The sequence below is a fragment of the Falco rusticolus genome, chromosome 1, assembly GCF_015220075.1.
Source record: "Falco rusticolus isolate bFalRus1 chromosome 1, bFalRus1.pri, whole genome shotgun sequence".
NCBI classification, from domain to species: Eukaryota; Metazoa; Chordata; class Aves; order Falconiformes; family Falconidae; genus Falco; species Falco rusticolus.
In genome coordinates, this window is record NC_051187.1 from 126,464,160 (window position 1) to 126,481,929 (window position 17,770).

The 17,770-nt window shown below is 39.8% G+C and overlaps 1 protein-coding gene across 16 annotated transcripts in view; it reads left to right on the plus strand.

Moving 5' to 3' along the window:
* LDB2 (LIM domain binding 2) overlaps window positions 1-17,770 on the plus strand; it is a 220,072-nt gene that overhangs the window by 91,049 nt on the left and 111,253 nt on the right. For 9 of the 16 annotated variants that reach the window (XM_037399736.1, XM_037399746.1, XM_037399673.1 and 6 more), the window contains one exon: window positions 9,317-9,400. The exons of the other annotated variants lie outside the window; for them this stretch is intronic. In XM_037399736.1, coding sequence (XP_037255633.1) covers window positions 9,317-9,400 — 84 coding nt within the window. The remainder of the gene's footprint in view (window positions 1-9,316; window positions 9,401-17,770) is intronic. 16 annotated transcript variants of the gene reach the window in all.

Below are 17,770 nucleotides of genomic sequence, written 5' to 3' on the forward strand. Positions count from 1 at the left end.
TCCTGCCAGGTGTCATGGCTGGCATCCTGGGTAAAAAAGTTAGTTTAATTTTACTTTTTGTATCATTTATAGCATAGAGGGAATAATCCTCTGTTCTCCCGTGCTTCCAAAAAAAGCATGTTAGTCATAGAGGTGTCTGTTCTACATATCCAGCACTGATAACGCTCCTGTGATAATGCTCTTCTCTGGTCTGATGGCTATTGCTCTTCCCCAAACACCTGCTTCATTTTTTTTCTTCTAGAGATATGGAGAAAGTAGACCTCAGCACATTGCCTCCCATCTTTTTCACTTATTTTAGTCTTTGTGAGGTCTGCAGTCTTGCTCTTCAGCTATGTCTCTGCCTTTCTGGTGCTGCTGACCTTCCTGGGGGGGTAAGACGGTGGTGAGGCTCAGTAGTAACTTGTTTCTCTGCTCCAGACCCGCTTTCCCTCATGTCTGGTCAAGCAGTTAGCCCCAGCGGCCAGTCCTAGAGTGCTGTACGGAAGGAAACCCCATCGCTCAGAGAGTGGGGTTGTATGTGTTCTTAGCATACTTTGAAAGCCAGTCTTACATCCCAAAACGCCTTCTTCTGAAGCTTCTTTCCCCCCGTAATTCTCTTTAATAAGAACAAAGATGAAAGACCTATTTAGAATCCCATGGTGTGATTCTACAGTGTAGAGCTCAGGTATAATAAATATAACTTTAGCTGCTCCTAGCCATAACTTTTTTCAAAAGAATGTAACCAATATGTCAGTAAAAATATTGTGGACTGCCGTGACTTCAAATTAGTATTACTATACCTTGGTATGTCCCTTGATTGTAGAAAGGTACACACAGATCTAGGTGGTAGTAAATTTGTGTACTATCAAATTCATTTGTGCAAATGTATGTGATCATGTAATTACAGTCTGCATTATTGCAATACAGCTGCGTAGGGAAGCAGGATTAAGATTGTGCTGTCAGCTTCAATTTGAACATCCCCTGGCATCTGAGCACATTGCAATGCAACATTAGCTTTTGGTGAAGATTTTGCTGCAACTGCTAGAATTAGGATCAATGCCTGCTTCTCTTTGGCAAGTCACTGCTATACTAAACCAAATTATGTGGACCTGGTGATTCTGATCAGTGCTTTGGTCACCCACCCACAGCACACAAAAAAAAGTGTTAGGAATGGAAGTAACGTCCATGGGGAACGTCGTTATCTAGTACAGAAAATGGCAGTGTAGCTCCTCAGCAGAAGTGGACAGTGAGAGTTGTTACCAAGTTCACAGTGCCAGAGCATCCTCTGGACCTGGCCACCACTAGTGCATCTTGCTGCAAGAAAAAATGAAGTCTCCCACAAGACAGTTAGCAAGGAGCGGTTCTCTCCTTGCCTTCATCATTACAGAGCTGCCAGTTCTGGAAAAAAGGGACTGACCCAGCTTTTAGACCTCCTAGTAAGGAGGACAATGTCAGGATTTGATTCTTGCTTGTTTGTATGATGTATCATGAGGTAGTCATTCAATTCTGTTTAAGTTGAATGATTGTTTAAAAACATTTTAGTATCTACTGAAATTGCTAGTTAATATGCGGAAACAATAAACAAAAATATTATTTACAAAGAGCATGTTAAAGCCATTTTAAAGCAAGGCTTTAATGAGATAATATTGACATGTGAGAATTTTCTGGCTTGCCTGTCTTTCTAATTGAGTATTCCACTTCTGTGACTTCTTTTTTAAAGTAAGGGTTATTGCAATTGCACAGCATTTGTAATTTGTTCTTATGAAACTGATACATTTACTCACCAGACCGTGACACATTTCTCTAGACCTGTTGATAGGATCTAAACTATACTTCTTCTATGTGCTTTGAATTCGCAAGCAAAAGTCAGCAGGATTGAAAGGGACAGCCATGAGCCCTTTACCATGAAATTTTGAAACAGTTCTAATAGTAGAGAAAAAGAGCTGGGAACCTGGATCAGACAGCTGTGTTACAATAGCATGTACAGCTTCTCATGTACACATTACCATCCAATTTTCATTCTCTCTGAAGAATGTTATAAATTATTTTTTTGCAAGCTTTTCATGCGCTTATGTCTTTCTCTTTTCCTTTATACAGCCATAGTTATACTTGGATTTTTGTCACTGTTTTCACTTTATGGAAGATGCTATTTGACATGTCTAGCTAGTTTAGCTATGAAGAAACGAGGTAACAAGAATTTAGCAACCTAGTATAGTCATTATATTAAAGTCAACAATGCTTGGGCAAAGCAGTGCTTTTGGTTTTTACCCATGTGCCTTACCTATGCAATGATGAGGCAAAGTGGCAATGACCAAAATTTTCAGAGGCAGAGAATGCTTACGGTCATTTTTACAAGCGTTCATGTAAACTTCGCATTAATATATCCATGACTGTCATTATATACAGCCATTTGAGGAAAAGAGAAATCACTATTGAAAAAATGATGCTGTGTATTTAGAGTCTTACCATCATTTATGAAACTTATTCATGAAACTTAAACTTTTACTTTTTCATAAAATAATTACTAGTGTTCCCAGGTTTCTGGCATAACTGACTTGGTAAAACGTCATGCATATATAGCCTTTCTATTTGAAAAGCAGTCTAGGAAAGATAATGTTTGATTGATTATACATAAGTAAACCTACTATTTCAGACAACATAGCTGAACGTATTTTCTGCAAAAATATTAAAATGCATGGTTCTTCTAAAACAAAGATAGGTCAAAACATCAGTAATTATAAGTCTTTATGCAGGTTCACAGCAGTACAGCGGTTCTCTTTCATTTGATAATTACCTTGTTAAGCTAGTGTCCAGCTAGCTCTGTATCTAGAAAAAAAACTTCTCATTAATTCATGGCAGAGATCCAGCACTCTTCATCAAAGTATTGGTCTGGAAATTTAACTGAGTTTTAGATATTTTGGACTGTAGTAAGCAGCTTCCTCTCAGATTCCCCCTGGATCATTTGCCACTGTCTTTTTCCCATTCTTATCTCTGCTATGATACTTCAAATTATGCCATACTTAGTTGCCTGTGTTTGGATGAGTCCTGCCCAGTTCTACATAAATGGCAAGAACTCCATGTCTCAGTACAAACCAAAGAGTATGTGATTATTTTTTAAATCTTGTTCATTCTCCTTTGCTGAAATTAAAGAAAGAACAATATATACCACCTTTTAAACTCATCACATGTTTTTTTCAGACTAGAGAGAGATGTCGTTCACGTCGCAGGCAGAAAACATAAGAATCCTTCAACAAAACATGTAAACGTTTCCTTGGATGATGTGAGAATGGCTACAAATCCTCAAAGGGAACTGAGACTTGTTTGGTGGGATTGCTGAGTGCGGTTGACAGATCCGTGGAAACCTTTCTTAAAAGTTACACTTTCTTCTTTTTCTTCCTCCAGAAGAACTCTAACTTCCTGTTTCACATCTCAGATCCCTTGTGCTCACTGAGCAGCAATCAGGTTTATCCTGTTGCTGAACTAGCTTAAATATAGACATCGACAAAGACAGCAATAATGAATCTCAGCTAATATCCTGTTTATTCTTACAGAGCTTTTGTATAGATTCCTTTGCTGTCACAGAAGATGCTTTTATGATTTCTGTAATGTATTTCTCTTTCAAAACAGCAGAGAAGCTTTCATCTGTCTGCCGTCATTACTATTTACAATTGCAGTGGCACTAAAGATCATCTTCCTCAAGTTTCCAATCCGCAGTATTTTCTCAGGCGCTTCAAAACTGCCAGAAGTTATTTCAGGGATAATACATTTAATATAGACTATTAAATCTGATGCCTTGAATTCCTCAAGACATGTCAGGAGTGACTCGAGCTTTTATTTGTTTTCCCTCAGACCACATGAGAGCATCCTTTTGTTTGAAATCAACCTAATTTTATACGTTGCCAAAAGTGCAATGAAAATTAGTCCAGGATGGCTGGAAGGTTATAAGATGCTTTGCTAAAGGTGTATCTCATCAGAGCCCTCCACCCAGTATTCTAGACATGCTGCAGAGTAGGGAAGTCCAATTTTCTACTTAAGGGGGGGAAAAAACCAACGGCACAGAGGTGTGGGTAGCCGTGTTTCAAAGTCCTTTGCATTTACTTAACATGACATCTTAAGTAGTTATTCTTTTTTGACTTTGTACGGCAGTTGCGTGCCCAGTTCCCTCATACGCTTTCACATCCTGACCTTGTGCATAATCTGAGAAGATGAAAGTGGGAGAGGGCAGGAAGGGGCTCTGGCCTGGTGGATCCCCCTGTGAAGGACTTGTTAGCCTTACCAGCTCCAAAGCTGTCAGTGCAGAGTACCACGCTACATGACATCCAGAAGTGCCTCCGCAACCTCTGGGATGGCTGTAATTCCCATGTGGATGGAAGCTGAATCAGCTCTAGCAACTGCTCCCTGCCTCTTGGTAGGAAGAACCAGATGAGTTCAGGAACATTTATCGGCATGCGTTGAGCCTGCCTTCCCCTCACCATGCACTTCTAGTTCCAAGGATCCCTGAAATGCCTTGGAAATACCGCTTTACTGATTCATCCCACCCAACTGAACCACCTGTTAAAAGGTATCTGTATTTATATGGTTTTGGGGTTTGGGGTTTGTTTCCTAATTTTGGTCAAAGTAAGAAATCTACAAAAATCAGTCTGAGCCTTCCTTCCCTGTTCAAATAGCAATGCATTGCTATGCAGAATTTACTGAAGACTACCTGCCTTTCGTTTGAAGATTGGTTAGGCTGTGCTATTTGTTTTCAGTTTAGTGGGACACAGGTGTTCATCAGTGCTATGTCTCCGTAGGCAGGTGCGTGTCTTTTGGAATTACAAGGATGCTACCTGCAAGTGTCACGGTCTACAAATTTGACACAGTTGGGCACAATTTTCCTATTCTTGTTTCTGCATTATTTGGAACCTCCAAGCTCCTTATTTCCTGCCACTTCATCTCCTCCTCTCCAGTGCATGAAAAGAGTTAGTGGGGGCCCTACCACAGATGGAAATTCTTCTGGCTGGAGATAGAAGGTCCCTGCTGGGGCTGGCCAGGGCAAAAGGAACTGAGACCTTGAGGGGCATTTGTTACAGGGAGAATGAAGGCTTGTAAGAGTTTGTAATGTCTGCTACTGGGGTGAACGCTGGAGAAGGAGGTAGGAGAAGAACAGATCCCAAATACCTATTTTTGTGTGTTCATTTCTAAGACGTACTTGAGGCTCAGTATTTGGCTTATAGCAGACATGCAGGGAAACCTAGCCCCTGAAAAACACAGTGATCCTCCCCAGAGTGTTGTGAGATTTTTTTTCCAAGTAAACATCAAGATGGATTTTTTTCTTAATACCATTTTTGAGTGTTCTCAGGTCTTATCTCCTGTGAAAGGCAACAGAGTGAGCTGGGTAAGTAGTATTCTTAAAACTCTGAAAATGTCCAAGAGGAATTGTCTTGCTGTAGTTATACATGCTAGGAAGAAAACACAAATCCTCTGAGTTATAATTCCTGAACTTTCACTATAAAGTAAGATTTATCTCTTTAGACCACCCTTCCTAAAGCTTTGGACAAGATGCTACCTAGTTAGAAAATTATTTCTGTGGTTAACTACTTTTTTTTACTATTATGTATTTCACTTATTTTTCTCGTTTTGCCACCATAGCCACATTTTGCATCTTTTTGGAGAGAAGGCACTGAAATAGCATGGGAACCGCTGTTTTCTCAGGATCTGAAAAATTGCCAAATACCATGCTAAGTTACTTATCCTTCTAAGAGGTCCAATCTGATTTAAAGATCAGAGTCAATGAGGTCTAGCTATGCAACCAAAAGTTTGAAAGCATGCATGATCTGAACCGGACCTCTTGTGAATTGTATCTCACCATAAAACACAAAGCAGATATTTTTCTTTTGCTCTAAGTATTGCTTGAGGTTTAAGAATTCACAGAACTTGCACAGAAAAAAAGTCTCTCTTCCACATTGGCATCATTAATTCTGCATTTTCTGCAGCAAAATACAAATTAATTTTATGTAGCACACAGCTAAAAATCAAAGGTAATAAAACCTTGCAGGTTACTTCTAATCTTCTATGGTGTGTCTGACTGCATCACATTATCAATGGAGAAAAGACAGTTTCCACTTCAGCACACAGTCTTTTTCAGCTTTTTATCGTAAAACCACTTGGTTTTATGTGGAAAATTAACATGATTTCATTTATTTTGTCTCTGCCAGTTTTATCATCCTGGAGGTGAAAAATTCTGAACCCAGTGATTCCTGTCCAGTAGCCATTTTGAGAATTTGTGCTTCTATGTACTTTTTTAGTGAGTTTTTCTTCTTTAATTCATAACGAAAAGCTACTGTAGATAATGCTGTGCAAATGATGTATGTGCTAAATAAAGCTGTTGCCTTCTGCTGTATTTGTGACTGAAGTTACCCCTCAACATCTAGAGGAGGTCTAAGGGATTCAGCTAGCAAAGGATCAAAATCTTGTCTACTCAGGTTGTGAAATTAAATTCAGGTAAGATTTGTTCTGTTGGACAAGCTCAGATGCCACCTATCCTAAACACTGCCACACAGGGGAGATGGGTATCTGACTGCATAGGTACTGGGATCTCCCAGGCTCATCAGAGCGTTATCTTCTGCACAAATCAACTGTAAAGACTTTCTAGTTGACCCTCTTGTAAATGGAAGTCCATCTACATCTTAGATGGAATTAGATGATGTGATTTTTGGTCATCAAATTTGCAATATAGTGTTTGTCTTTACTTGCAAGGGCAGCCCTACTTTGTTCTGTTTCTTGTATCTACAATTCCTTATTACCGAGGCAGTGCTTTAGTGTTAGGCTGTGAGGATGATGAACATGGACAACAGGTTTCAACAACAGGGTGCTAGAATATGTTCTAGGGCATATATTTAATGGCTTAAAAAATTGCCCTCATTTTCAAAATTCCAAAACACCTAATTTTCCACAAAGTCAGTGAAAGTCATTTGCATGGTTGAGGGGAGGTTTGCCAGGGGCACACAGAGGAGATACATGCCGTGTGCATATGACAAGCCAGCGTGAGGTTAGGTGGCTGATACCACTAATGCAGTTGAAAATGCAGACCTGAATATCAAAGCACATTCTAAGAGCAAATCTGTACCACAGAAAAAACTCGTCATGCAAATAGCCAGCATTTTCACTCATTAAGATTTTAGCATCCAGGATACCTTTGGTCTGTATTTCTAGGTTTCTTATAGGTGAGAAAGCCTCTTAGACGCGGAAGAGAAATGCTGGTGTCTCTCTCCGTTATTAAATGTCTGACAGAAAAGGGCAATGCGTGTTCAATCACATGACAGTCGTGCGTTGGATTTGTGAGGCTAAACGGTTAGTGATTCATACCCATCTCATTTGGGATCGGAGAGGTAACCTGGTAGGTCCTTGTGAAAGACTGAGCCTCTTCCATACCTTCTTCATACTTCTTCCATACTTTTTCATTCACACCTTTTTGGGTAGTAGTGACACTCTGTGTAGACTGCATCATCTTGTCTGTGTCTGGCATTTGTCTTGTAACTGTTAGGTATCCATATAAATACATAGCTAAGGAAATATAATTGCATGAATTATACAATAATTTTATTAGCTGACACAAAAGTCAACTTATACACTTTTTTCCCCTAGAGAAATGCCATGACATTTGTGTAGATGTGAATTAAAAATGCCATATAGATAGGGCCTGGACTTCTGAACTCTGTTGAAAATGGAATATGTATAGCTGTCAAAAACAGTCACAAAAAACTAGGCAGTGAGGAGGCAGATCTGTCATTCAGACTGATTGGGCTTACATACATTCACCACTCTCTGTATCTTGCACTATGCAGTATTTGATCATCCAGACGGCTTTTATCAGCTGTTCAACTGACAGAAGTCCATTGAAAATTGCCCTGACGGTGTGTGAATTACCTTGCTATGATTCCGCAGGCACCTGAGGGCAGCTGTTAAAGGCTGAATCCGATTCACCTCTGCGCTTATGTCAGACTAAGTAGGTGTTACTTCTGGTTTTATTTGTTTTATCTGATTATTCATTTAACAGAAATTGCCAAATAAAAAACCCTGACAACTTCTTTTAGCTAAAGAGAGGAGAATTTGCTGGAATGCAGTGTTTGCTACTTCCCTAATGTCAGTTTCGTTTCCGTTCCTTTAAAATACATATCTATGTTCAATTAAGTTTGGTTTCCTCAAACAGTTAGTTGTCTGTGCTGCTTCTGAAGCAAGCCAGGCTTGAGTGTTTGCCTTATGTATTTTAATGTCCAAAAAAAAGACAAAAAGGATGAGAGAAAATTGAAATGGAAAGACCTTATTTACAGGAGAAAGTCCTACAGATGTGAACGGCTTCAATGAATTGAGTAGATTTTATTTTGATATTTCATAATCCCCAAACTTCTGTTGCTGCTTCTGAAGTGCTCTTCCTGCTGTTTAGCAGTACTTAAAAATTCACAAAGAGCAAAGGCTTTTTGCATTAGTAGATTCATCTCCATTTCCTTGTCCTTTCCTCTTTTCAAGATCAGGCAGTGCTTCACAGGGAGCATGCTGATAGCTCACCCTGCTCCCTGCTACGTAAACTGCTGACTGCCTTCATGTAAAAGGTGAGGCTCTTAATACCTTAAATTGATAGAAACTAAGTAGCGTTAAGGCATGCGGTGTGTTACACAAGTTAAAAATCACACACGACATGAAATGTACGTGGTGTTTGATGCAGAACCACAGCTATGGATGCAAGACTCACTGTGCTCAAGCCCACGTTGAAGCCCACCTTACTCCATTCTGTCGCAGTTAGAAATTTGTGTGTGACGCTGAGTGCTGTAGTTCTGCTCCTTACTCTGTGCATGGGAGTGGATGTGTATATTTTCAAGAGTCTAAAACCATAACTCATGTCTGCAGTTTTATTTATAAAGCAAAGTCTTGGAATGGACAATGTTTTAATATGCACAGAGTGAAGAGGGACTTTTAAACCTCTCGGCACTGCTTAAGCTGTAAGTCAAATTTTCTAGTCTTTGGCTCAAGTCTGTGACAATTCAGGTTGAAATCAGGGAATGCAATGGCTGATAATTTAATATTTTGAGAGGAATTTCAACCTATGGGGAAATTTTCCCATTTAAAAGACTCAGTTCTAGGAGGTGGGACCTGAATCTGATATCACGTTGGTTTCCCAGTGCTGTCAGTCATTGGCTTGGGGCAATGATTTGGGACAATAAAGCCTAGATTTACACCTTGTGAAATGGGCATTAGTCCTTTCATCCCTGAATCTAAGCTTGATTTTCTAGAGTGGATTTAGACATATCATTTGGATATGTCTACATTAGATAATAAAAATTGCTTTGTTTTCCTGGCACAGTTGGCAAGGAACTGGAACTGGAGAACATCTCAGCCGGTACTTTGAGTCGCAGACAAATCCCACTGCCTGCTAGGAGAGTCAGGAGTAAGTTTAGCATCTGTGACTTCTTCTTCTGTGTTACACATGGGGTTCTGGTTTATCTACGAAGAAATGGCAAAAGCATCCACATACTATCAAACCAGCTACTATAGTTCATTTTGTGAGGTCTCTGAAATAGATTATGTAAGTGCAAATATTTGTCAGAACTGGTCTTGGCTATTCACTGATTTTAAACAATGGGACAACTGTCTTACTACTTCCCTAGGTGCTAAAAATCAATGTTAATGCCAGACTACTTCATTCATTGTTATTTTAGAAAATCTCTAATCAAAACAAGCGTAAGTGCTGATGTGTGCTCAGTGGTGGAGTTTTGTGTGTTCCTTGGAAAGATGATGTTCCCTGGAGAGAGAGGAAAGGATTAGAAACGATAACCACTTTTTAAATACATCAGCTTGCTCATGTGTGTGGTGTTTTTTATCAGCTTTACAGCAAAAGCTTCATTTGATTTGTGCAGGGATGTGGATAATAAGGAGAGAGGCCAGTGAGCTGATTTTTATAGTCTGTTTGTAGCTTAAACAAAGATCTGGGATTTTGCGGATAAAGACCAACTGAAATACAGCAGATTATGCAGCTTTGGTTTTTTTTTTCAAAGATTTGTTAATTTTCCACACACACAGTCTGATTTTCGTGTGTCCACGCCACATGAAAACAGTGAGTTTTAGAACAGAATTTATGTCAGGACTTCATCAAATCCTGCTCCTTGACCACGGCTGATTCTTGCGTTCAGGAACATGCCATGCTTAGGCACTGCTGCATTTGTGATAAACGGGGTTTGAGCTTAGGCCACCATGATATTAGCAGGCACATTTCTCACTGCTAAAATGCCACTGTTCTGGATAAAATTCTTGAAATCAAACAAGAGGTGGAGCAAGCTGCTGTCTTCACTGGAGGGTGAATATAAGTCAGTGGCAGGGCTCCAGTTTTTCTGTGACACAGTTAGAAAGCTTGATGAGAACTGTACTGCCTTGTCTCCTGTACAGGAGTGGAATGCACAGCCCTGCCAACAGATTTCTCAGTGCAGGCAGAAGTCGTATTTTTCCTTTTTAAATTTAATTTCTTATGAGCATTGTATACTTTATGCTTAAGTTATGATCCCTTGAATGCAAAGTGGCTTCTGGATGCTGAGAGTGAGAATTGCTGTTAAAGTCCAGCACTGTGGCTCCTTCACAGAGGCCGCGTTTCACAGCTTGCTTTCTAGCAAAGCTGAACAAGACGCCTTCACAACAAAGCTGGGACCTCCTGCATTGGACATTAGCTAGAAGTGCAAAGAACCAGATAAATAAAAAGCATCACCGAGTTGCTCTGTGTGAAAGTATCTGTGTTATTTTTAAATGCATAGCTGAAAGATAGGCGAATGCAAGGCGGAGTGGCAGGAAAACACATCATTTCAGCAGTGCTGCTCATTTTCTTATTCTGATGAAGTTGTTTTGTCCAGTGATGGAACAAATGGATGTTTTTAAAAATAATTTTTAGCCTGATCTAGAATTTGGTTTCTTTCAGTACCTAGAGATAGAGATGTTGGCCACATTTATTTTTAAATTCCAAAGGAAACAAATATAGGAATAAAATCATGTTTCCCTGAAGCACTTGGAAAGCAGCTAATATTTCATCCACTGGGTACATGACCACCTGGAAATTCAGTTGACTAAAAATTGACTAAACAAAGCTGAATCTGCAGGGAATATTTCATTGCAGAGAAAGCTGCAAGGAGTAACTCAGCAGCATTCTTGCAGGCAGTGTGATACGGTGGCAGAGCTGTGGCACAGGCTGGGGGGAGCATGAGAAGACATGGGTCTCGACTCTTGTGAAAAAGTAAAGCAATGCTTTTGACTTATGTGTTTTAATTTTTCTGATACATGACTTATATACTTTACATTTTCAATTAGACATCCTTTTTTATCTTCCCTGTAAGCAGGAAATAGCAAATTGCAAGAGGTGATTCAGGCAAAATTAAGCATTCTTGAATAAACTAGAGCTACTTGTAGGAAGATTGAACCAGCTGTCGGTGACTTAGAACGGCTAAGGGATGGGAGCTGATCTTGCTCTTAATAGCTAGGCTGTCCCTCATTTTAGAAGACTTCTAGATATTTTCAGCTTATGTTTGTAAATTTGCCATCTTTGCTGCAGTCTTGTCATATCTCATGTACCACTGACATCCTGATGAGAGATTTCTGAGGACAGCTCAGCCTGAGTGATCAATTACTGTATATTCAATCTGTAAAGCACTTTGGGTTCTTAGTGAGGTTAAAATGCTGTCTGAGTTTTCCTGTACTAAGGGTCAGACTCTGATGCTAGTCCTTACATTAGCTAGTACCTAATCCTGTATCAACTTCAGTGGGGATGTGTGTTGAATGCACTATTATTACACAGGAGTCAAAGTAGCTGATGTAATCCTCAAAAGAATACACATCAGTATATAATATATATAGTTTAAAAAACAATGCCTTTTATAAAACCTTCAGCTATACATGAAGAGAAAAATCTCAAAAATAATATTCAGAGATTTCTCAAAAACAATTATTAAGACCTCCACTTCCAAATCATCAATAAATGTTTTGTATTTTGTGGTGTGATTTTGAATAGTACCAGGCTGTGATACGTTTAGATCATATTCAGTTCTCATGCAAGTGCCTGGCCACAAAACAGTTTTGAACAACCTGCTTTTTATTTTGCTGATTTTGAAAGGACTGAAGTAGTGGGACTGCTGTTGTGGGACTGCCAGCCAACTGCCATTCTCAATTGTATCTGGCCTTCTTCAGCTTCAGTAGGATAAAGTCACAAAGTCCCTTTAAAAGCCTTTTTTGCTCTGCAGGAAAAGTCATGTTTAAGGTATAGTAGTGCATCTCTCATGAAATGTGCAGTTATGGGGCAAAACATTGCTAAGGGAGGTAAATCTGGTCTCTGGGAAGCAGATGAAACAGAAACCAAGCCAAGAGTCTCTGATACAAAATGAAAGAATTAGCATCAAAAGAACAATTGTGATTGTATGAGACAGACCCTGTGTTGCTCTGACTTTCATACAGCTGGGCATTGAAATTCAGGGTCGGGTTGTGCTGGACTCATTATGACATATTGTGAGGACTTGGTGCAAAGGGAAAAGCCTCCAGTGTGACGGGCTCCACCAGGCCAGGCTGCAGCCCCAGACGGGAGAGGACTTGGTGTGGCTACATTCACAGCAGAGGACCTGAAGCAGAGGCATGTTGCACAGGTTGGTGTTTTCATTCCTGTTTGGGATGAACACTGGCCAGTGCTGGCTTTTAAACTGCCCCCACCACGCAGGGTGAGGAACCCCCTGCTCCATGCAATGACATCCTCCCCATGACACAAAGTCTTTAGGTCAGCACCAAGGGGAACTAATTACCAGAGATTTAGAGACTTGCTGCTATCCAGAAGGTTCCCACACAACTATGTTCTGTTTTTTTAAGAAGTGGGTTATCTTGGCTTAGCTCAGCATGTGGACTTCATTAGTGGCCTTTGAAGGTACCGGCGCACTTGCTCCTGGCAGTGGAATTGGCGCTCTGCTTTTCCAGCCCTTGCCTTTTCGCAGGACAGAAGCAGAGAATGCCCCGAAGCTGGGTAGTGGTGGCAATCCTCAATCCACTGCATTTCCCAGGTTCTACTTCCAGGAGTGCCAGTCAGCAGGAAATAATTTCTATGTCTTACTGTCTTGTTTCGTGCATTCCATTGATCCGCTCAGCACTTCAGAAATGGAAGAAACATGACCCTTCCCATGAATTTTTAACTTAAGGGCCCTTATCTTGCAAACTCATCTGCCTCTGCACACCCTAGAGGGCTAAAGTCAGAGCAGCTGGATAGGTTAGCAAGGTTTGTTAGCAAAGATCACCCTGAATCTGGCAGAACTGAAGCCTAAATACTTTCTGATTTGTTTACAAGTGTCCAACAGTTTTAGGATTTTTCTGGTTTAAATGTATTAAGCAGAATCAAATTTTTAACCTGTGCTTTAAATTACCTTTCTGACCATACAGCAGTAATTTCAACCTGTCTTTCTTAGCCTATAAAGTTAATTTTTAATGCTTCAGTTTACAATTTGGAATAAGATTTTATGACGTTCTATTACTGTACATCAATTTGACAAGATTCCACTATTAAAGTTAGATGTTTTAACACACATTTATAGTTGGAAACAATCTCTATTATTTTGAGATTGTTTAGCAATAAATACAAGCTGAAATAAGTAAATTTTATCTGTTGTGTAAATAGTCCATCATTGTTAAATAGAATTTCTATTATACACATATTATTTACTATTATTTGAATTAAAAAGAACATTTTATTTAATTACAAACTGTAAATTTAATTTACTGTTAAACAGTTAAATTACAGCATTTGCGAAGCTAAGCTGCCAGTAATTTGACCATAAATGTATGCGATTTTTTCCCTGAATGCTTTACACAAAACATGAAAATGCATACAAGAATCCAGAGAGGGAGTGCAATTCAAGCTCTCCTAATTTTTATCTGAAAATCTATCCATTTTCAGCAATAGAAAGTAAGAGGCAATGATGTATTCAGAGCAATAGAAGAAGGGATTCTAATGGCTTTCGGTGTCTAACACCCTTCTTAATGCTTCTAGGTTTTGATCCCTTAAGATATCATCTTGAAAATCATTGCGAAGAAAAGCTACTATAATGTATGTGACACAATGCATCTGGTATCTGCTTTCATGCATTTTTTAAAAAAACGGCCCTTTTTTCAAGAGCTTTAAACTCATAGGTGTTTTTGAACTTGTTTCCACAGCCAACACATACTACTGACAACAGTTTTCACATAATTCACCACGGTCTGGGTCCTACAAGGCGTTTGCTGCTCTGGTGCTATCTCCAAGGGTTACCCCAGCCCGGTTCCCTCCTGACTCGGCGCAGCGCTAGCGAAGGGCTCACATCTGGCTGCGGGATGTGGGGAGGGAGCAACCTTGTGGACCGCAAAATAAAAGACCCACCAGAGACATGGCACCAACAGCGTGTCAGCCCTGAAAATGGAGATGGTCTGAGGCTCCGTTTTGAGTCTTGGTCTGAGCCTGACTTCCGAACTGGAGGCCTTCAGTTCAAAGTCTTGCTGGCATGTGCTTCTGGATGGTAGAAGGTGCTGTCCTGTATATCTTCTGCCACGTAAACTTTAGCCCTGGTGGCATACGGAAAGGAAACATATGGTAAGACCAGCCAGTCCACTGGCAGGACTAGTCAGGTGACAATCTCAGGTTTTGAAGGGTCAGTAAGAATCTGTAAGTTATTAGTGGGACGTTGCTCTTGTTGGGTGTTTTCTTCATCCGTTTTCTGCTACCATGGAATGTACAGAACATGCGCGGATCATCTGCCACTTCGGCACTTAATTTAAGCAGAGACCTTAAAAGATGCCGATAGCTATCTGTTAATTTGGCAGAGACTATACAGATCTACTTTAAGTGATCAGTTTGTCCCTTCTCAAGCCTAGGCACTTAAAATTTGCATTTAATTGTCTTAGCTGTGCATTCCGGAGCTGGCTTTAGTTTTCCTGCTGCTGCTTGGGCCCTTGTGTTTAATTCTGTCCCTGTCTACATAGGGACTGTGTCTCCTCTTCTATAGCTGTACTGGCAAGCTCGCTCTTCATCTTGTTTGGAAGAGGAATGAGTCACAATTTCTCTTACATAGAACTGGCCAAACAAGAAAAGTTTTTAAAATCTGATAATAGAGAACAAAGAGAATTTTAACATCATCAATAAATGAAAAGCCGAATTGCTTGTGCAAGTGCAGTTGGAACGATTACAGTTTCACCATGTTTCCTTTACTTCAACTACTCACTCACTCCATCCAAACTCTCCAGTGAAAATCTCATCCTGGCTTTCCATTTCCTTTAAGGTCTGTGTCTGTACCCATCACCTCTTACATTGCTGCACACTTGACAAACCAGAACAGCGTGTGTCTTTTCTGTGCTGTCATGTGCAAGAAACAAATTAAAGTGTTTTGTGAATCTCACCGCTAGTTTCATTTTTACGTGAGGTGGTACAATGTGTTTGCACAAACTGTGCTGACAGGATGGAAAACGTATACTTTCCTAGAACAACTGTAGCCTTATCAAACAGTAGTTGGCTCTGGTTTTGTGTTAGATCTCCTGAAGAGAGATTCAGTCAGTGGTAAACACACTGCATGTGCTCATCACATCTCTTTTGAGAAAACTTCCATTCCGAGCAGAATGGTATTAGAGAGGCACCCACTTTGTCGGACGGTCATCAGCTTGGCTCTGCTGTATGTTCCTCGTGGGCACCACCGCCCCATCCTCTAGCTGCCTCTGGTTTATTTGTAGTTGGCGGAGTCACAAGGATGGCCTTTGTGGGTACTGGCACAGGCAGCTGGCACGAACCAGTTGTTCAGGATGAGCAAACCCCTTTCTAAAGTCTGTGAAAAAACATTGCCTGGAGCACTAAGAGGTCGGGTGTATCTTTTTTAACATCAGGAAAGCCTTTCGTTGGAGTGATGCAAGCAAATTTGCTCGATGCTTCTTTTTCTCTTGTCCTGTGTTACTGAGTTGCACATACTGAGCTCCTTGCCTCATAGCAGCGTGCCACCGGTGCATCTGTAAAAGGTCAGTATATAATGATGTAGCAGTTTGTACCTGACGACATTTTTCACACCGGATTTTTTCTGCTAAACATTTCTGAAAATATCACACAGTTTTTAAGCACTTCTGAGCTGAATTTGAACAAGCTGCTGTTAGGAATTTGCCATCCCACTGCTCAGCCATCCCTAACCTTGAAATGTTTAAAAATAAATAAATAAACGGATTAGCGTAAAATAATATAGTAACCCACCGAATTTATTTAGTCTAATTTATGCTAATCATGGCATATTGGTGCTCTGGCAGATAAAATAAAGCTGGTGGAGAAGATTGTGTCGAGGAAGCTATGACAATTAACCCTAGAAATTATCACTCTGAAAGTGGGTTCAGCTTTGCCATAGAAAAGAACCAGTCCAGCAAATTCTGTTAACTGTCAGTAATAAGATAGGTTTATTAATTTTAAGGGGGGGTAAATTTACTTTTCTATTTATATATCTATACACACACAGATGTACACATGTATTCCTGTTAGATATTAGAAGTTAAAATATTTGAAAATATGAAAATACAACTTAATCCAGGAGTAAATTCGGGTTATTTTATGTAGGCTTTTAATTATTTCTAGCTTATAATTCCATTTTTTTCAGGTTATATACAATACCATTTTAGGAATAACTGTACATAATATGTAATTTAATATTATCTTAGGCTTTCGGTAATGTCAGAAGTAATGAACATGATCAAGCAGAACAGGTTGTATTCATCTTTACTGCTGTTTGATCAGAGAAGGATAGATAGACTGCATCAGGTTGCATCTGTTATAATTGTGCCTTGGCTTTGACTGCCAAAGGAAGCATACAGCCCACAAAAATAAATAAAGTTATTATCATAAACAAACAACTATCTCAGGGTTTCTCATGTGCTCTAGTTCCTGTGTGCGCTGATTTGCTTTTAGATGCAAATTAACTCCTTTGGTTTCTGACTGACAAATTTGTGTAGTACTCAATGGAAACAGAATTTTAGCTGTAAGTTTTTTCCACACAAAATGAAGGAGTGAAGCTGGGGGCGAGGGGGGAGAATAAATGCTCCCTTCTTCACCTTAGACCACATTGCATAAGATAAATGTCACACAAGATTTAAGTGCAAGCAGTCTTTGAAAAGGCAAGATATTTTTACTGTTTGCTAGGTTGGGGCTAGGATTTTTGTTGTTTTGATTTGCTTTTTAAAGAGTAGAACCACAGGCTTAAAGGTGATGGCAAGGATTTTCCAAATAAGATGTCTCAATTATTTTAAATTTTATTTTGGACATAAGTAGGTGGCCTGATTTTCAGTATTGTGGAGCAAGGGATGGCAATCCAAGGCCCATGAGGACTGCAGGATTTTTAGAATCCATCCATTTGTTTTGCTGCTGCTTTTTGTGGCTTTAAATCATATAATCCTGAACCTTAAAACAGTTCTCTCCTCTGGTTACTGCCTGCAACATTTGAACAAATGGCAGGAGCTGAGCAAGTAGATGCCTCTGCACAGGGAAGAGTAAAACTGATGATGTGCAACTTCTGCCACGTATGCAAAGCAAATACAAAAACAAAGCTCATTTTCTCAAATGCCTTTTGTTTGCTGTTGTTATTTGAAGCAAGGGTCACTAGCAAATTTTTGGGTGCAATTACAGTCTCTTACAGATTGCATTACGTGTTGAGCTTGCATAGTAGTTGTCATTTGAACTTCTTGTTTTCAGTCACTTGTAAGTTGTTCACTTGGGGTTAAAAATGCTCCCTCTGCGTACCTGCCTGGAAATCCCATTTGC